At 34.8% G+C, this 22445-nt stretch overlaps 2 protein-coding genes across 9 annotated transcripts in view; one reads left to right on the forward strand and one right to left on the reverse strand.

The window, feature by feature from the left end:
• Nucleotides 1-9301, forward strand: part of LOC145940774 (uncharacterized) — a 225604-nt gene extending 216303 nt beyond the window's left edge. For all 5 annotated transcript variants that reach the window (XM_083046295.1, XM_083046296.1, XM_083046300.1 and 2 more), the window contains 2 exons: nt 8958-9154; nt 9257-9301. In XM_083046295.1, the coding sequence (XP_082902421.1) occupies nt 8958-9011 (54 nt within the window). In that variant the 3' untranslated portion in view covers nt 9012-9154; nt 9257-9301. The remainder of the gene's footprint in view (nt 1-8957; nt 9155-9256) is intronic.
• Mdr49 (Multi drug resistance 49) overlaps nt 1-13552 on the reverse strand; it is a 56648-nt gene extending 43096 nt beyond the window's left edge. For 2 of the 4 annotated variants that reach the window (XM_083046254.1, XM_083046250.1), the window contains exons 1-4: nt 13364-13552; nt 4657-4781; nt 2891-3334; nt 1754-1995 (exon numbers count right to left, since the gene is read on the reverse strand). The gene's annotated coding sequence lies outside the window, so the exon portion shown is untranslated. Of the gene's footprint in view, nt 1-1753; nt 1996-2890; nt 3335-4131; nt 4148-4656; nt 4782-7995; nt 8130-13363 lie in introns of those variants that run through there. The other 2 variants (XM_083046251.1, XM_083046252.1) reach the window with 2 other exon arrangements.
• Between the last annotated feature and the right edge of the window lie 8893 nt (nt 13553-22445).

Genomic DNA, 22445 nt, shown 5'->3' on the forward strand with positions numbered 1-22445 from the left:
GAGAGTAATAGTGATTTACAATCCGTGCTAGAATCGACGTATCGTCGAGGTTGCTCGTAATGATGCGCACCGGGGTTAAGTTTCTTACAATAATTGCAATCGATTGAAAATAATAAAAGAGTCAATTAATCGGAAGCTGCTGCAGGCATTTGAACAGCGTCAGTTTCTGACAGTAAACGAGATAAGACACCCCGAGAAGAGCGGAGTCTCCAGTAGTGGAATTCACAATGGAATTTCGCGGTCGTTCTGATTAACCCGTGAATCAACTCCTGGGGCAGGAAACCCCAGGGCGCGAATCCTTAGCCGCGCCACTTCAAGGGCAATTCACCTCGGTGAAGATCCCACTCGAAAATCGAGAGTGCGCTCTTTGTTTTCCGCCGCGTTGATCCCGAATCGAATTTTCGCGCGAACGCCCTTCTCCGTCGAAATCGACATCGAAATGCAATCGCAAGTCGATGATTAAATATCGGACGAGCGATCCAGATTGCTTCGTTTTAAAGAGGGAAAGGAAAACGAGTAGCGTTCGAAAAGAAAAAAATAAAATCTACAATTTTTTATGTTTAATTTTACTAAACCATTCGATAATTCATAAACGATGAAGCATGCTAAAAGTAAGTTTAAGAAAAAAAGTTTATTTACTCGGTGCAATTTCTCGCAATAATTATCGCGCCACTTATCATTCGAATACGACACCGTGTTTTAATCCCACCGAGCACATTGCTGCATGTAATTGAGATGATGATATTTATCAGACACATAATTACGGAACATTACCCGATAAAGCGTAACGCAATCCGAAACTTGTCGCAGACGGATGGGAAATTTCCAACCCCTTCCACGTGACCGACGTGAATGCGTTTCATATTTGATGATATAACAAGGGTCGACGAACCCACGGAATGTTTCGTAGCACCTTCGATCTACGATGCGAACTGGTTCGCGCCGGAAAGGAACCGCTCTCTTCGAAGTATGCCTGTTGCGCCGCGATCGCGTTAATCTGCATAACATGGCCGATTTTACATGCTAATTTTCATTGTCAGTCTTGCGAAATCATTTCGTGATACATATGCAAACGGCATACAATTATGAGCGATACCACGATCATATACATACAACGGTGCATGCATATTAAGGGGTTAATGCAGGAGGACAGAAAGGAAATGCAGCCTCCGTATCTTATTAGACGCTCGCGGATATTTTAACGTATTCAAAACACGAGAAATATCTAAATTGGATTGCGTAGTTGGAGCAGTCCAGTGCGCAAAGTGATCTCCTAAGTGCAACGAGAAACGTTGATTAATAGGGGGAACGTAATTTTCCTCCCTCCTCCCTTTCTCACCGGGAAATTTTCCTGAATGACAATCGAGTTCCGCGTTCGAAAATATACAAGATGCTCTCTCTCTCTTTCTCTCTCTCTCTCTCTGGATATAAATCTTTAGGGGCAATCTCTCGGAATCGAGCGGAAATTTCCATTCGTTCGACAACTCGAATTGGAGTGGCTAAACACATTCACTCGCTGACCATGACGAAGGTTATCGACTCGGCGAAGCCACTCGGTACACGATTTACTCAATGTCATTTACGTATGTGTCCTCCTTCGTTATTATAGGTATTCGCGTTACGCAAAAGCGAACAGAAATTTAATATCGTTTAATTAATGAAACGATCGTTTAATTAATGAAATTTTACATCCGGATTCTATATATCCGCGCAAATCACTTTATGTAAAATACATGCAGAGATTATCACTTACCATTATGATGAAAAATTCTGCCCAGCGCGGCACAGGAGGTCGAACATTAATAGGATTTCATAAATTAAGCCACCGTTCGTTCTCGTGCAATTGGACCATGTGTTTGTCCGGCATTCTGATATGGAAATTTGTTAATTCCCTTTGCATTAATATGCCGCGACGGAGTTATCAATGAATACTGCGTATAATACTCGATTATCTTTGGCTTATATGTCTTCTTTCGTAAAAATATACGATGGTATCTAAAATTTGAAAAATGAGAATAAGATTAATATTGTTTTTATAATGTCTCGAACTCAAATTGTTCGAATGGGAAAAAAGGTTGCGAATGAATAAGCGATTAATCTCAATGAACTGTTCGACAGCAGCTTGCTCCAGAAATGCGCGCGAGATGCTGACAAATTATTGTTATATTGGCTATACACGTTAAACTCGACCAAGTTGTTTGCTGTTCGATTATCGTGGCAAATCACCGTAAATAAATGCCTCGCTATTTCTTCGACGATCTATATTGAACTATAATAAATTGCCTTACAATTCCGTCTTATTTGTTAAATTACGAGTTGACCTTTTTACAGCCATTTGAAAGAATATCTGTCATTATCAAATTTCCATTTTCAAACATCTCTATTAAAATTTGGCAAAGATATAAGTATATATTAAATGTTAGAATATATTTTTTCTTATATATAGCGAACGTTTTTATCATCGAATAATTCTCTATTATTAGGTTTCCATATTATTAGAATTTTAAAATGCAACTGCAATTGAATGTTAAGTCTATTCTTCTTTTTCATAAAGCTTTTGGAACATACAACTCGATTGTTGCTGTTCAGAAACGGTTTTCACTGCGGATTGCAATTACGTTCCACAGCAATGTTGGTGTACATACACATGTACGCGATCGAAAAATATTCTTTTCTCCATTCTATATATGTCCGACGTCGAAAACTTTCTACGACCTTTTTCGTGAAACCCACGACTCTCGACTATTCAACAACGTTGCGCAAATACGAATGCACATTCCGCCGAAATATCGATTTCGCTTGATTTCATTGCCTGAATTTCCGATAGGAAAAAAAATAAATAAATAAAATGATTTGAACGAATAATAGTCGTATATCGTGTTTTACTTACCTAATAAAAGAATTTTATTAAAATCCCTCTATAAATCCGGATTAAATATAGAAAAAGAAATATCGAATCACAAATGCGATCACATCCAGATCCGCGCGGATCCCAGGCACTTTTGGTCTCCTTGCTCTTATAAAAACCTGTCAAAGTATTTCGATGATCCGTTGTCGAACCTGTAACTCTCTTTACAATACGTGACAACACGTCTTGCAACCGCAACATGAATCCTTGCTCCGTGAAATTCTCGATAAATCTCGTTCAGGAGCATATAAATTCACTTTCGCATCTAGCTCGTGAAGAGAGAGAGCAACGTTTTCTGCATTTAGAATCCTATTAAAAATTATCTCTCTAAAATATTTATAAATGTTCCCGTATATTGATCATTTTATTATTGGTATTCCCGATAAATCTCCTCTGCTTCACCATATGACCACCTGCCAATCGAATCTGAAACGCGGAAAAACGATTTATCAGATATCGCGATATGTTGAGAAGATTATTGCATTAATATATCTATTGTATTATCTCATGCCTTATTAAGATATCTCTAACTTAATTATGATAATAGTGTTTATTTTCCTTATTCCTTTTCAAATTGAAATATTAAAAGAAGATTGTATATAGATAATAATAGCCATTTATATTTCTGAATTTAGATATTTAAAGACTTTTAAAATTATGTTCCTTTCCTCATGAATAATTTAAATTTTATATTGCTATACATATTTTGTCTCGTCATGCACTTTTCTCGCGATAAAAATAGCTCCGAGTCTTTTATTCCCTCACGTGTCTCGCGAAAGGTTAATTTTATCGAAAAGCTATTTGCTCCAATATTTTTTCCACACGTTCAATTTGCGGCGCCGTCCGACTCGGATGTGACGGTTCGTCAGGCTTGCCGACTGCTTCGTTCGCTTTAATTAATGTACATATTTTTTTCACATGTGCCAAATCAGTTTTTCACGAACTTACATAATAGGGAAGGAGAGATCCCGTTAAACGGAAGGATAAATAAATCGTCGGCGGATCCAGATCGCGCGTAAACGCATCCTCTCCCGATTTTCCTAATTATCCCTAATTTCTAATATCGCCAGGAGAGTGACGTGATCCGTTTAAGAGCCTGCGGCGAAGTCTCCTCGTCTCGTGATTAATTTACGTAGTTTCTTATGACGCTTAGAACCCTGCAGCGCGATCAATAAGGTACGAGCGAGCGGTGCAACCGTATAGCAGATACACGCCATACATACCGTTATATAGCAGTTGTATAGCACTCTGTCTTATACCGTAATGGTGAGGACGCGAGTACACACAGGCTGTTATATTAATGGACTTAATTCGTCCGGCGGAATCGCGACTCGACACGATCGCGTCTCGCGCGATAATAAGAGAGGAAAACGCGTGTCGAGTCCACTTTGTGCGCGAACTCCTTTTGCAACCACATTCGTGAATCATTTGCACAAAGCGTTTCGCACAAAAGGCGCGCGTAATCACCTAAAAAAACCTCGACGAGTCATACTCTTCCGTTAGACGCTACCGCGATACATAAAGTCGAAGAAAAACTCCGTATTTCGCGGGAAAATGAAGCTCGGAACTCGCGGTTCTCGCCTGATCTAAATCACCGTAAACCACGCTTTGAAACGAGCGATTAACCGATGATGTAATATCAGCGATCAGAATAATGGCAATCTCGCGGACAACGATCGCGGGTAATTAGATGATGAGCGGACATCGGTTAATGGAATTACGGATATTCGGAGCGAAACGATACTCACACTCATCGGGTACGGGTCGCCTTTGCACTCTAGCAGTTTGAATATAATGTATATGTATGTAATATATCTCTAACAGCCTCTCAGCCAACGATATTGATGCCTATAGACGGCTATCAGATACTGGTCTGAAAGAAACAAAAGTACACATAATCAACATAAATATTCATTATAGCGATAAATATTCATTATGACACGCGAAAGTAATGTCACATTTTGGAAAGTAATGTAATATTTGGTTTGTAATTTTAATTATTCAAATTTCAAAAATTCCGTTAATTAACAACGAATAATTAACATGCCTCATTAAATAACATGTTGGACCATCGTGATTATTTACAAGAGAAAAGCAAATTTATGTCCCTGCATTAAAATCGAGGAATAATTATTAGGATGAGAATAATTATGTTAGTGAGATAGGACAGAAAGGTTCCATCCCCTTAAAAACCCATATTGCATGTCAATTAAGGGCGAAATCGACATATCATATCGATTTGTATGCATCTCGCATACAAACGAGCTTTTCTAAAATATGTTTTACGTCACTTTCAAGATACACCGTTGATTAACGATATGAATTGGGAGATCCTTCGTCGAGTGTCCCATCGCGAAAAATGTTTAAAGCTCCCGAAACTTCGACACGCGACTAAGATTGCGACTTGCCAAAACTCGTAAAAAAATTCTCTTCCGCAAAAAAACGCCATCGGAACGAGTTACAAAGATGCCACGGAGTTGCATCTTTGTCGTTGCTATACCGGGTGTCTCGCTCTTATTTGCATCTCAATCGCGGCCTAACGTCTCCCCTGGCAACAGCTATGAATTTTATTCCGGTCTCATATTTCTGGTCCCCCCCATTGTGGAGGTTGCGTGACGCTGCACGGTGCCTCTCCCCTTTCCACCCCCTGCCCCTCCTTTTCTTTACTATCAATCATCTCCGTTACTCGCCACCTCGGGCTGTATTCCGAACTTTTGCGCGGAAGAAAAGGGCGACGGGTCTTCGACGGCCTTCCTACCTTGCGCAAATTTTACCCGCCACTTCACCCCTCCTACTTGCGGTCTCCTCGTCGCAAACAAGAATTCCGCAAACGCCCCCGGGGCCGTGAAATACGTGAGGGATGCGCGTCTAGACGACCCGAGGATCCTTTCGCGAGAAAATGCAGAACGCAGCAGCGATCCTTCCTCTTTATCTCGGAATATCTCGGTTAAGCATCGCGCGACCAGAAATCTCGTCGAACGGACAAAACACACTGCGACATTCTTCGCATTTTTAATCTTTGTCGTCGCGTCGCTTCATTCGTATGAGTATCGCGGCCATTGTTGATCGTTCCTCTTATGGGATGTTGGGTAGTATTAAGTAAAGTCTCGCGAGAGAGAGAGAGAGAGAGCAGAATTTTTCTCCGGACTGGCCGGGAGGAAGTTGTCGTGGGAAATCTCTCAAGAGAGATCTGTTATTTAGTCGTGTACATTTCGATTCAATGTTGTTTTTTTTTCTATTTAAATAAAAATTGATAATTTTGATCATTATTTTACTCCATAAATTATAGAGCCTCCGTACATGATCAGCAGGTGGCTCGTACATTGCCCTTTAATCATCGTTCTTCCGTCACAAAAGCTCGAGCTTGAGCGGCAACGGCTCGGGTTCGATATTATCGGATAAAATGAAAGAAGCCCCCATAGTGGTAAAACTCATAATGCTCGTCAACGGGTTAAAGAAATGGAGGGAACACGGGGATATTGCCGGACCGTCATATTCCCCTTTCAATGAAAGTATCCTATCAACGTCTACGTAACGCCGTCGCATTTTCCCTTTCTTTCTCATCGTGACGATATCTCGTGAAAACGTGGGAGGCAAGACGATGAGCTTGTTTTCCCTCTTCCCTGTTTCAACCCTTTTGCAAAAGGGAGGCATTCGTATGCCGCTTTAGAATCGCGAAACTCGCGGAGAAAGTGCATTTTTAGACATCGAGTAGAATTTCAAAGAGAATCACGCTTTATTTGTGACGTTTTATGCTCTCGATTTTATGCAAAATATATATCAAGAACATCTCTTCCTGAAAGATCTTTTTTTTTAAATTCAGCTATTCTGATGTTTCTGTATAAAGAGTTCAAAAAATATTTGATAAAATATTTTGTTTGTTATTATTACGCTTTATAATGAATATAATAACTCATTAATTTTTTTTTTTGCTAGACAATACTTATGGATATTAATAATAACGAGTCTTAGGTTCAATAAGCCACAGATAAAAAATTAGAAAAATAGTAAAGCATAAAAATATTTTGTTAAATTATATAATTATTAATCTATGTGTGTGTCATTAAATTATATATCTATTATCTTTATTTATATTAATTATAAAAATATTTGATTATTTTTATTGATGTATAAAATGTTGATGACAAAAATACCTTACGCAACATTGCGCACGATAAAAATATGAATGTAATATTTACATTCCTTCAAAATATTATAGAGGTAGAGAAATGTTATTTGAACATTCCTAAATACACACCTTAATACACCTCTCTTATAGTTACCTTATAATTACAGTTTTCTCATACTAGCCTGTTTCCATTAGAGAAACAATTGATTAATTATTGTAAAAATGTTAAACACTGTCAAAGTATTCAGTAGCATAATTTACAGTATCTCTACAAGATTTTATCTTGCACTGAATGAATCAATTATAAAATACAATAATGAGTCAATTTAAAATTTATTTGAAAAAATTTGAAATTTATTTGAAAAAATAATATTTTTTACGATATTTTATTATTAATTTAAATTCCTAAAACGATATTTACAGATCTTGCCTTAAAAGTCAAAGAACTCGATGAAGATGGGTGCGATGTACTTTAGCATAGCATATCGGAGTATTATTATTACATAGCACTCGGGCATTATTATATCTGCAATCGATCAATACTACAGAAATCCAAGAATATAACATCACGAGAAACCCCTAGTGTGAGACAGCTAAAGTATGCAAAATATCACGACTCTAAAGTCTCGAATTTCCTTTTAAATATTTATTCAAATAGAGAAATCGTTCTTTTTCACTGTATTTTTAATATTTACTTTAGCCTTAATTTTATTCGAGTATGCAAATTCGATTTCGAAATGACTAGGAAACGAGATAATAAAAACAAGTGAAATGAACTTATAATTGTGTGACATCCGTATAATTATATAGCACAATTGCATAGCGTCTAAATATTATTATTTAGTGTGTAAAAAATTAAAAAAAAATAAATATAAAAATATATAAAAAAAACTAATGCGAGACATAAATTATCAATCCGCGGAATATCTGGTGACTCGAAAGATGCAGTCGCACCTACCGGAAATCTTGCAGACGCTACGATCGATAGCTCGTTTCCCGTCACGAGAGAAATTCTCCATAGTTTCGAACAAACGAGAAGAGACGAACTTTTCGAAGTCGGCGAAGCACGAATCGCACGAATGCACAGGTCTGACTGGTCGTTCGTTCGGTGGGCGACTCTGCCTACTTGTTTTCTTGGTTGCCACTTAGATATATATATATATATATATATATATATATATATATACATATATATCGCGATTATACGGGCTTGCCCTTCCCGTATACTGCAGCAAGCCTACAACACACGCAATTATAACACGCTCGAGCGGGTCCCCATTCAACGGATCGATAGTTCTGAGATCACTCACGCTAATTGCGAATCTAAGGTCTGGCCAAAAATCGCGCGTATATATTTATGCGCTCAAATATACAACGAATATAATATAAATGAATTTTTAATAATTATTTATAATAACTAGAACAACACAAGCGCGCGCCATTCTTCAATTTTATGTTAAAAAGAATGATATTTTTAAACAAAAAATATAAGTTTGTTTAAACTTGATTAATATTTTTTGACAGAAATCAGCTGATTAAAGCGTTAATTTGCTAATTAAATTTTAAAATAATAATATAGTAAAAAATTAAAATAGTTATATGTGTTGTAAATAATATGTTATAATACCTTATTCTTGATTAATATTTTTTGACAGAAATCAGCTGATAACTGTCAAAAGTAATAATCGAGTTTTTTAGTATTATAATATATTATTTAAAACATATTATTATTTTAATTTTTATAATATATTATTTTAAAAATTAATTAGCAAATTAATGCTTTAATCGGTTGATTTCTGTCAAAAATATTATTTAAGAGGAAATTTGCTAATTAAATATTCTAGCTTACATATTTATATTGTGTTGTAAAGTAAAATAATAAGATTATTCTAATATATGTATGTATTTTATTTGTTACAGATAGCATTGCGATACACAGTGCGATTCACGCGTCGTATCGGGAGTGCCCTGTAAAGTTTCGCGTGTCGGGAGTGCCGCGTAAAGTGTCGGACAATCGTAATTATTCGTGTTTTCGCGAGTGTCGCGAATGCTACGAAGGACCAAAAGAGGAGGAGGAGGCCCGGGAAGGCATCAGGCGACAGCGGGGCAACTGTGAGGTATGCAAAATAAAAATATTTTTTCTAAACTGCATTGTTTATGAGTATGAGATATTCGACACACACATATGTATATACATAATTTGAATATTTTGTTTTCAGATCAATGTGCTGTGTACTACAACTCCGCTATTGCAAGTATCGGTGAGTGAGAAAATTGTTTATTTTATAATATTTCTATAGTAATGGGGGTGTATATAATATGTTGAAAATATTAAAATAGTAACATGTTTTAAATAACGTTATAAAATCTTATATGCGATAATGTTATAATATCTTATACGCGATTAAAATTTTTTGACAAAAATCAGCTGATAATTGTCAAGAATATTAATCGAATTTAAAATATTATAACATCCCTTTCTAAAAAAGACATGTTAAGTCGATTCTCGCAAGTATTGTTGCATTTTTTCCGCGATGCTGATTGATTGTTTCGATTCGCATTGTGCGTTATATTAGTAACATCGAGAGGCTGTCATCGCGAGGGTTAGTAGTTTAACAGTTTGTTCAAAATAAAATTAAATAAAATAATATGTTTTAAATAATATGTTACAATACTTTAAACTCGATTAATATTTTTGTTAGTTATCAGCTGATTTCTGTCAAAAAATATTAATCGCGGATAAAGTATATTATAACATATTATTTACAACATATTACTATTTTAATATTCTTAACATATTATTATTTTAAAATTTAATTAGCAAATTAACGCTTTAATCAGCTGACTTCTGTAAAAAAATATTAATAAAGCGTTAATTTGCTAATTAAATTTAAAAATAATAATATGTTAAAAATATTAAAATATGTTGTAAATAATATGTTATAATATATCTTGTTCGCGATATAAATATTTTTTGACAGAAATCAGCTGATAACTGTCAAAAATATTAATCGAGTTTAAAGTATTATAACATATTATTTAAAACATATTATTTTATTTTATTTTATTTTGAACAATTTGTCAAACTATTAACCCTCGCGATGACAGCCGATACTACGAATATAACGCACAACGCGAATCGAAACAGCCAATCAGCATCGCAGAAAAGAGGTAACAATACTTACGAGAATCGGCCTAAAATGCCTTTTTTTTTTAGAAAGGAGGATTATATTATAAATTTTCGTTACGTTTCTCTTTCTGTCTCTTTCCATAAATAAATAATTTAATCGCGAGTGACTCAACAATTCTTACGTAGACACCAAGCATTTGCACAACAAAATTATGCCATCACTATCAAAGTTCGCTTATCGAGGGTGGCCATAAAGCTTTCGGCGGGGCATTGTAAAATCGATATCGTTCTGAGAAAACCGACATTACGCCATATAATCGATCCCGGCCGCGAGAGCAGAGCGCTGTCAAAAGCATCTGAATATACATCGAACGCGCCGGGGAGATTACAGCAGATTCAATAAGATCCCCGGTTCCCCTAAAGCGCACACGACACATGCATCCCACGTTTTCCCGCTCTCCTGTCCTCCCCGAGATCTCGAAAGGGCCAACTACGGAGCATCAAATCCGGAAAGAGAGACGCGATATAGACGTCGCAAAACGTCACGCGATCGGATCCCGAAATCCCTCTGTAGACATCTTCTTCTTCCAGGGGATACGACATCGCCTGATTGTTAGACACGTTTCGCAAAATGACGCTAATGGTGGCGAATAAACATCGCTCGACGTATAGGGAAACGAGAATTCGCGCGTTATGTTGTCGTATGGTCGCGATACATTTTCGTAAACGCACGATCGCGAGAATTGCATAATAAACAGCAACGGACGCATTCGTGTCCGATTGATGTTTGTGTGCGCGCGATTGTCGAATGATGCGCGGTAAATTACACGCAACGATTATACACGCAGGTGGATTAAACAAATTCATTAGCGGTTTTTTTTTTTTTGCGAGATTCTCTCGTCCGTGTAACCGCATTTTCGACGAGATTCCTCGGCGTGAAAAATGCATTTGCGTTCTTTGTAAATAAATTGCGGCGGGAATCAACGATAGCATCGATATATGTGCATATATATTTTCGGACGCATCGTGTCGTTTGAAGTCAATTTTAGGTGAATTGCGAGAGAAATTAATGTCGTCGTGCCCCGATAGTTTATTTTGATTATCAATATTTGCTGATATTGACGATCGCGGACAAATTTGTGAGATATTATATTATGCAAAGATGAAATTCAAATCAACTTTCGCGGAGGAAACATCACGCGTGATTTGCTATACAATTTCGCGTTCTATATGATGAAATACTGGCGCAATTATATCTGTCAATTAATTAATATGTGATGTCTAATCCAGTTATATTATGGCTGAAATGTGGTTTCATTAGGAAGTAGGAAGCATTTTCACAATTAAACGTTGCATAATGTAAATGAGAGATAAACTATCTCTACTAATGAAACAAATTCAATTTACTAGCGTATCGCTCGCGTGTACACGAGAAAAGCAAAAAAAATGGATGGATTTAAAACGTCGGTTATCAGGTTTACATGAGATAAGGCTGTTTATTTTAAGTCTACATAGCACAGCTGTCATAAATTCACTCGTATACACACACATAATGCGGTCATGATGCTAAAATAGGAAAAGCTATTTTTATATATTTGCGAAATCTTCGTTTCCGAAAGAAATACGGTTGTTCATTAGTCACAAAGGACACGCGAGAATGACGCAGGTTAATGGAACAAAGAAATAATTACAGAGTCATTCCTCGTGATGTTTTTTCATCAACGGAATTATAATACATCGCACACAACGTCCAGTTATTTTCAATAAAGAAATAAACTTTGTATCAATTACAGTTGTACTAAATGTCTCGAAAGAAGAGAGACCAAAAATTACATTTTTATCACGAAGGTTTGAGTAATAATTATTTTGTAAAAGTAAGGATATAATATTTAATATTTTCAGATTTTAGAAATTTGAAGATTTTACAAATTTATTAAGCTTTTCAAATATATTTTTTGTTGCATTAAAAGTGAAGAAAAATTATGCTAAAATAATAAATGCTCTATTTATATATATTGAAATAAAATTTAAAAATTTCTAATAAATCTCACAGATGATGTTTGTGCTAACATATGTACGAATACTTTGAAAAACAAAATTTTAATGATAATATATTTTTTATAAGATCTAATGTAACCATAAAATAAGATACTCTTGTCAATGACATATTACGACATAGAAAAATTAATTGACGGAATACTCTAACTTCTCTAATTATTTAAAATTTAAATGAATTAAGTACTGATGAATTTTTTCGCTGATTATAATTTTTTTACATTACTTTCATTCTCTCTTTCTTTGATCTATAAATTTAATAGTGTCAAATGCGCTCTCGTTCAGTATCCCCGGTATTGAACTCGGTAAGCTCATCGCCGAGTTATTCGTTTCGCACATTCGTCCGATGGCACACGTTTGTTTATTTGATTGAATTTTTTTTGCCGCAAGCTGGCCGCTCAGGCATTGATTTATTCATGTGTAGCGCGCACGAGGCCCGACCGGCGAATTTATAGCATACGAATCCATTTTCTATCCCGATATCGCGCTTGATAATAGCAGCCGATAAGTCTCCTCGCGATTTGTTGTCGACGTCGCATCGTCCCCTGCGTATGCATGAATTCGCATGATTCCTCGTATGTTCCACGTGCGCGCACCACGTGACCTACATTTGTCACGCAAAGGTCACGCATAGGTAAGAATAAACACAAAGACATTTAATACGATTTGTATTGATTATATTCCATTAACGATCTTAAGCTTAGTTGACTTGTGCGAGAAGGTATCAATTACGCCAACGCAAAATGAACTGAAATTCCATATATTAAATAACAGTTAGTATAATCGAATTTTACTTTTAATGCTCTACCGAATTGATTTTTGATCTACCCAGGAAATTCTTACACAGTATATTTTCCGCAAAGTATCGATATATGTATGTAAAATATTTTATTTTAACGACCTAATTATCAATTTTAGTTGATTTCGACAAATCTATCTTTAAAAAAGATTCAACATCTAGCGAGGAGAGATTACTAATAAAAATAGAATAAAAAATTTATTATACTATTCTATATTTGAAGAAGCATTAGATAAAATGATAATCACAGACAATATAATTGAATTTTATTCCTAAAATTGCTCCGGATCGCTAAAATCGATCGTCGCTATAAAAATTCTCACGTTTATATCATATACTTACTTTCTTTTACAGAAAGAATAAAAGGTTTCGACGGCTAATGTTTAACACAACTTCTCTCGCGATAAAGAAATTCTGAGGTAAGAACCGTCACTGTCTCTTTTAGAGCACTTTAAGAAGGACTCCTGTCGAACAGTTCGACAGTTCACTCGACTACGGCTCGATACGTTACGATCAGAAGATAGTTTTACACTGACCCCTTGCTACTAGAATCTTTATGTATATCGTCTACGACTTACCACATTGCGTGACTGAATGTATACATGTGAATACGTATACATATGGTCGTTTGTATGTATGAGTAAGCTTTGGCAGACATAAGTGCCAGATTTAGCACTCACGTCAGCAATGATTTGACAGACCAGATGTTTTTGTCCGATAAAAAAGTTTTGGATTTCATACGCAAATGTGAATTTTGTCTACAATTTAAAAAAATAATTTTTAAAGACTCAATAAATAACATATATTTGTATTGTTGTTCGCGAGTTAGTGCATTAATTCTGATTAATGTTACAAATTCATAGAATCACAGTAACATTATAACAAAGTAAAAAATATTCTATATTTTAATACTAAAAATGATAAAGAGTTTCTATCTTTTTTTGTAATTTGTTATATAACATTTCTATTACATTTTTAATACACATTTTAAAAAGTTTTATCTAATAAAAAGGTAAAAGTTATATGATGTTTTTGACCGTCTAAAAGAAACCAAAAAAGAACATAATATCTCCGGATATTCTAGAACTTGGAAGAAACTTCGTTAGAGATATGAAATACTTTGTCGAACGTCTAAACTTGCCATATTATTTGGGTTGACTATCTCAAGATTAAACAATTATTCTTTTGTCAAAATCATTTTAACCACGCACATTATTCGTGTAACAGCATCTGAGATATAATTGATAAGAATATAATTAATAATTATAACCTAATGAATAAGAATTTTAGCATTTGTGAAAGATTGTTGGAAACTAATAATTTAAAAAATTAAGAGAAAACAAGATTAAATAAGTATGTAGAAATAATATTCTATGTATGTGTACATCAAGATTATACGCAGGATTATAAGTTCCATTTTATAAAAAATAGAAAGACATATAGAAAGATTTAGCTTGGTGAAAAAAATATACAACGAGGAAATAAAACATGCGTTTTTTTAATTTTTTCATTTTGTCCGACATTGCTAGAATTCTGCAACGTTAAAACTTTTTAGAAAGATACTTGGGAAAGGTAACACTGTACACCGAACTCTTAAATGGAGGTGATAATGAACACCAGTGTCATTTACTGTGACACCACCAGGTTTAGAAAGAGAGGAAACGTTAAAAAATTTTATTTTTATCCGCTATTTCATTACTTTTGTCAACACCTTCACGAATAAGCAAAATTTAATCTCGCGAATATAGAGACCAGTTACAAATATTAAACTTCGCGAAATATGCGAATAAAGGATGCGCGAAAAAAATACGGCGCTGTAGTTACATCTGGATTAACCGGATTAAAGATTTTTCTGCAGTGAAATTTTTTTTGTTAAATACAAGAGTTATACATCTATATCTGTAGTCATAAACCGATTATATTATGGTAATGGACACATTTTCCTCAACAACATTCACCGTTATTTTCTTAAATTAAGCTCATTACGTAAAATGCATCTTGAATTTAAAAGAAACGTCATGATACTACAGTCTCTTACAATGGACTATGATGTATCATTCATATAGATAAAATTTTTAGAACGAAAGAAGAAAAAAATAGATATTCTCTCTCGTAAAGAAAATATTTCAAAGATTGAGACAAAGAACAATGAAAAATTACTAAATCTGTTTGCGCAAAAAGATACTACATAGAAACAGACTACATGAAAATTATCACTCCGAATCTAATTTATTAAGCATCGCGTCGCTCGCGAAAAATCGATGTCAAGACCACCGTTATTTATCAGTCAAGAGTCTAATAGAATTTCCCATGTCTTTTCAATTACCGTCTATGATCTCGACAGGGCGTTCGATCTTTCCCTCCGTGTCCTGCCTTCCTTTCCGACGTAGAAATCCCCAAAATTTCTCGCACAATTCTCTAGTCGACGACCGCGTAATTTGCATACGATTAATCTTGATCAACGCTGCGACACCCTCGTCCAAGGTCCATCTTCTTCGTCCGTGAACGGATTAAATGACGAACACCTACCGAGGCACCATGATGGATCGTTACGTCTTGACGCAATCTCAGTTCGCCAAGACGAATTCGGCATATCCGAATCGATCTAATTAAACGCACGCACGCACGCACGCATGTTTGGGCGTATGCGAACTGATTGAATTGCGGTATGCAGATTTGCGTCAACAGCATGTTCCAATTGTGTTGCGCTCCGACGACGGAGTATTCGCATTATGCCGCAAACTAAATTACACGAGAGTTTAAAATTACACACGTAGCTTGTTTATGTAACGTTACTCACTATGGCGATTTCTTCTCTCATAATTTTTTTACCCTTAAATTAATACGGCTGTTATCCGCCAATTTAACGAGTATAATATACAACATTTTTATACAAAAGGCGGAATGACGTTGATTGCTGAATATTTTTGACACGCAAGGTATATAATCTATCACAAGAGTTCAAAATTACATCTCGGACTAAGATAATATAGTTATTTAATTTGGAGAGATGGATCGCCGTCTATAAGCATCCTGATTATATAATCTCAAGACGGATTCCGTAGAATATCGATACTAATTAGATTCGCTCAATTGTTATAAGACGTGGAAGGAACATTTGTGTTAATTGAATTGATGCGGTGCAGATTCACGTTACGTACACGAATTTCGTTATAAAAAAAACTGTTCGCTCGCAAAATCTATTGAAAAAGTTTTCCATATATTAAAATTCAATTGCGACGGTTCTGCATGCGCTTAAAATATTTATTGCGTTATCTATTATTTTCTTAACACATTTGGCTGGTATATTCCATATTCGTGTTTTATATTAAAGCTATATAAATCAATATTCGCGCACGAAAATACAGCCTGCACGATCCGCAAATAGAAATTTGCAGTCCGGTGTATAATCATTGTTTATTTCCGCGTATTGCAGTTTCATCGTTGCTATCTTCGATACCTGCATATCTCTTTTTTTTTTCACGCTCGTTACCGGCGCACTCGATATTATTATGGTTCGGTGAACCAAAAAGCAGGAAACTCGAAATTTCCATTGCTAATGACGCGAGAGCATCCAGGCCGACGTGTTATCGTTATCTTCCACCAGGCTGTAAGCTCGCCAACACGCGAACGAATTTAATCGCGTATCTCCGAATTTTCCATGCGATAAAACTCGCCCTCAGCTCTCATACAGTGAATATTTTACTATCAAAAATAAACGGTCTCTGGTCGAGATCTAAAAGGAATTTGTTAAAAAGATAACTGTATATTACAAGTTTTTCTGCAAAAATAATGACGTCATTCCCATCTAGATAGTAATCCCAGAAATATTAAATTTTTATATCTGTCCGCCCATTATCTACAGAAACATTGCTATGCTATAAGTTTTATTAAAAAAAAAAACTTTATCGCGTATTTATCATTATTAACCTAAATTTGCATCAGAGTGTTTCAGAGTAGCTGTAATTTAGTAGAATAAATTTCTGAGATCGATTAATATTTAACATTTTCTAAACTGTAATATTAATGTGAGAAAATACAAATTAACATAAAAAAATACATTGCTTATCGATTATTTTTTGTATTATAAATTTAAAATTACTTTTTAATCATGCTGTATTTTGTTCGTTTTTTTGTACACATTTAGTATTTTATTTATACAATATACAACATTCGAGTTTGAGTTTTCTATATATTCTACATAATTTTAATAAAATAAATCTTTATTATACAAATATTTATAAATATTTAAAGGTGAGAAAGAATTGACAAGATTGTAAAATAAAAAAATTTTGATAACGGTATCGAGCAAACATCTCTTTAAAAAATGAGTTGATTAAACTCGAGTGGAATAACCGAGTTAGTATGCTTCGGTTACACTGGATGAACAAAATGACTTCCTGCAAAGTAGGGCATTCTCGTACTTCCATCCACTCTCTCTTTCTCTCTCTCTCTAGCGTATACAAACTTCAGATACAAAAACTATCCCATTCACCTGGTATTATCCGGCTCAAGTAGCGAAGAGCTTAATTTCGCCGACGATTGATCCTGAATCTCCATGTTGGAAGGATCTCGGTCGCGATCGCAGGCAGACAGATACGGCACGACCGCACCGTATCTTCCAAGATTAACCCTCTCGATTTATTTCCACCGATCTAACTCACTCTCGGTCGCCCGCTGCCGCCGAGAGGAATCTTTGCGGAGACACTTGAGGGACATGATGCTGATAAAGGATCTCCATTCTCACGAGGAGGGACCGCCAGCTTGGCTATGGCTGCGAGTTACTCGGGAGCTATCTCGGCCACGTTCCCGTGAATGCACATTGTGCGCATTGCGTTGCCCGATGACTGTCGAGCTAAGGATACCGAGGTGAGACCGTAGCCACGTGACGCGCGTCGCTACAGCCGTCATCATTTATCTCGCGCTGAATTTCAGATATTTCCCGGCGGAACCGCGACTCTGTCCCGTTATTGCAAGACAAATGGCGCGTAATTAACACGAGTAATTCGAAATAAATGGTAGAATTCGTGCAAACAGATGCCCAATCACCGATTGCTCGTGGCCAGTTATATAATAACGATCCGCTTCCGTCTCGATGAGATTGGCAAATTGTTGAATTCGATTACATGTGCGGGGCATTTAATCGCGATTTCGAAATTTAATACGAACCGCAGAAAAAGTAATGAAAAAAATGTCAATTGCGCTTTTTATATATATACAATATAATTCCGGGTGTATACTTTTCGCGATAATATGTAGGTAGGTATACGAGAACCGGTGCATTATATTATTCTGTCTCGGATATAATCGCGCTAACAAGCCTAAACACCAGTTAGTACCAGACGGCGCATTTAATCCTCGCGGAATCGCAGTCGGCGCGTTCCACGTGTTCCACACAAAAGATATGGTTGCGAGCTTTCCTCAGGTATCATCCACTCGCCCGCTTCTTGCTTTCCTCGCTCATCCTTTCGTTGTACCTTCGTCGCTAAAGTAAGCGGCGCATATTCTGCCGACGTCGTCGCCGCGCGCATCTGCGAATGACAGCAGTTGTTTCCAAGTTTATCCGAAGCTGCGGAACGTATCCGGCCTCTTAATTCGCTCTGGCGATCCCTCTCTCGTAGGCAAGCAAGGGGAAGACACACGTGCGATAATCGCCACGTATCTGGCAAAGCCGGGTCGGTCTTTTCTCTTCGTTACCTAAATTTATTCCATTATTATGCCGATGCGGTTTAAGAGAGTAGCTTAACAAGCAAAACAGAAGCGCGCGCACAGCGAGAAAATTTAATGAAAATAAAGTTCGAAAAAAAATCCAGATTAAATGCACGACAATGTAACGTTAATGTGTAATGTTAAAATAGCGATTCACACGAGAAGCGAAAATCGATTTGCTTATAATGTGAAATAGAGGGAGAAATAGAATTTTTTCTATATTTCGTTTATTTATTCATTGCATTAACGCCGAAACGTCGATGTTCGCCAAACGTCAGGAATCAATTGCCGGAAACAATTCCTCCTCGGAGAATAATTGACTGCGATCCCTTTCCCTTCCGCCTTTGCCCTTTGGGCAAGGGATTCTGCCCTCAGGCAAGGACAGAATTACATGCCGTCGTACCAGGTGAAATTACGACAACTTAATCTCTGTCTTTATTTCCTTCTTCCTGCAATCGCGCCCTGCTGGCCGATTCAGAACCTCGTGTCTATTCCGGACACGATTGGACTAAACTTTTCTTTAATGTGTTTTGTATCCACGGATACATACTATCCTTACGAAAGCGTCGAAAATATTTTCGATGATTTTAGAAATTTATTTTGTAATTAGACTTTTTAATTCGAACGAAATATCGTCGTGCGTTCGGAGCAATATAATTCGCTATCAGAGACGCGAAATTTCGATCAAAATAACTATTCCCGTTTCCAAATAAATTTTCTTGATTCTTAAGCGAGAAATTACTTTTCCGATTCGTTCGACGTGATCAGCAAAATATATATTTGCGCGCTTACATTTTTTAGGATCGCGACTATTCACTTTTTACTATACGCGATCGAATCGTTTTCACCGACTTCCGCGTGAATCGGATGAATGCTGCGACGCCGTTAATACGGAGAGGAAAGCAGATTTCGCATAGAAAAAGTAGGTAAGAAAGTTTTGCATAGAAAATGGTACAATAACACTGTTCTCCATTGTAATCCGCGATGAAATTTCGCTTTTATTATCTAGAAGCTACATATATATATTTGGCGTGAAATTTCCATCGACCACGCGTTGCAACCGACGATCCTGGGTAGAGAATTCAACACCAACATCCAGAACGTGCTGAGCGCGATAGAGAGATAAAGAAAGGTTCGTTGAGAGGAAAATTCTTGAAAATGAGGAAAACTTGATAGAGTGTCTTATGTTTTTCTCTTTTCATTTACGCTGAGGAATATTTTATCTTTGAATTGTGTAATTTTTTATATACATTATAATGAAAAAATTTGCATCATATTTATACAGTACTTCTGTGTTATAATACATATAAGATTGTCATATATTTTTTATTTATTTTTGAATAAAAGTTTTAAGAACTTATAAATTATATGGAATATTTTACTCGTTTAATCTGTTTTATCTCATGTCGCAAATTTTTATAATTGTTGAAAAAGTATATTTCTTATCTTATATATATTTTACACTAATTTTAACTTACACAACTCCATTATTTCAAGATTAAGATAAAATTTAATATTTACGCGCAGCATTGAAATTCACTTTAACTATGTTAAACAAATTTATCTTAATTATATTATAATTATAATTATTATAAATAATTATTGTGTGGTATCTATATGTATGTACATTCACTGGCGGATCCGGGGGGGGGGGGGGTTAAAACCCCCCTCTTGCAAATTAAAAGAAACAGTTTTGCTGAATTTGTTTAAAAAATATAAATAAAGAAAAACAAACATTAAAGAGCTATCGACGTCAGGATCTGCTATAGTGTATATATATAAGTATAAGATACACTGTAAATTATACTCATTACGCATTCAAGGAGTTAAGTATAGATTAAGTCAGACATAGACGAAATGATGAGATAATTTCATTGCACGAAAATAATTAGGTGAAATTCTTTATATCTATATAATATATATATAATATATATAAGGTATATAGATATAATATATATATAATATATATTATATCTATATAATATGTATTATATAGACACAAAGAATTTCACCTAATTATTTTTGTACAACAAAATTATCTCATCATTTCGTCCTATGTCTGACTTAATCTACACTTAACTCCTTGAATGCGTAATGAGTGTAATTTACAGTGTATCTTATACATACATATTGTATATATTATATATATATATATATATATATATATATATATAAAGAATTTCGCCTAATTATTTTCGTGCATGAAATTATCTCATCATTTCGTCCTATGTCTGACTTAATCTACACTTAACTCCTTGAATGCGTAATGAGTATAATTTACAGTGTATCTTATACTTATATATATATATATAAAAGTATAAGATACACTGATTAATGTATAAAAGTATAAGATACACTGATAAATTATACTCATTACGCATTCAAAGAGTTAAGTGTAGATTAAGTCAGACATAGGACGAAATGATGAGATAATTTTGTTGCACGAAAATAATTAGGTGAAATTCTTTATATCTATATAATATATATATAATATATATAAGGTATATAGATATAATATATATATAATATATATTATATCTATATAATATGTATTATATAGACACAAAGAATTTCACCTAATTATTTTTGTACAACAAAATTATCTCATCATTTCGTCCTATGTCTGACTTAATCTACACTTAACTCCTTGAATGCGTAATGAGTGTAATTTACAGTGTATCTTATACATACATATTGTATATATTATATATATATATATATATATATATATAAAGAATTTCGCCTAATTATTTTCGTGCATGAAATTATCTCATCATTTCGTCCTATGTCTGACTTAATCTACACTTAACTCCTTGAATGCGTAATGAGTATAATTTACAGTGTATCTTATACTTATATATATATATATAAAAGTATAAGATACACTGATTAATGTATAAAAGTATAAGATACACTGATAAATTATACTCATTACGCATTCAAAGAGTTAAGTGTAGATTAAGTCAGACATAGGACGAAATGATGAGATAATTTTGTTGCACGAAAATAATTAGGTGAAATTCTTTATATCTATATAATATATATATAATATATATAAGGTATATAGATATAATATATATATAATATATATTATATCTATATAATATGTATTATATAGATACAAAGAATTTCGCCTAATTATTTTTGTACAACAAAATTATCTCATCATTTCGTCCTATGTCTGACTTAATCTACACTTAACTCCTTGAATGCGTAATGAGTATAATTTACAGTGTATCTTATACATACATATTGTATATATTATATATATATATATATATATAATATATACAATATGTATGTATAAGATACACTGTAAATTATACTCATTACGCATTCAAGGAGTTAAGTGTAGATTAAGTCAGACATAGGACGAAATGATGAGATAATTTTGTTGTACAAAAATAATTAGGCGAAATTCTTTGTATCTATATAATATATACAATATGTATGTATAAGATACATTGTAAATTATACTCATTACGCATTCAAACAGTTAAGTATAGAATAAGTCAGACATAGGACGAAATGATGAGATAATTTCGTTGCATGAAAATAATTAGGCGAGAAATTCTTTATATCTATATAATATATATATACACTGGCGGATCCTGGGGGGGGGGTTAAACCCCCGCCCCCTTCGCAAATTAAAAGAACCAGTTTTGCTGAATTTGTTTAAAAAATATAAATAAAGAAAAACAAACATTAAAGAGCT

The sequence above is a fragment of the Prenolepis imparis genome, unplaced genomic scaffold (assembly GCF_030444845.1).
Source record: "Prenolepis imparis isolate NDT839.2.m4 unplaced genomic scaffold, iyPreImpa1.0 SCAF_9, whole genome shotgun sequence".
Taxonomy (NCBI): domain Eukaryota; kingdom Metazoa; phylum Arthropoda; class Insecta; order Hymenoptera; family Formicidae; genus Prenolepis; species Prenolepis imparis.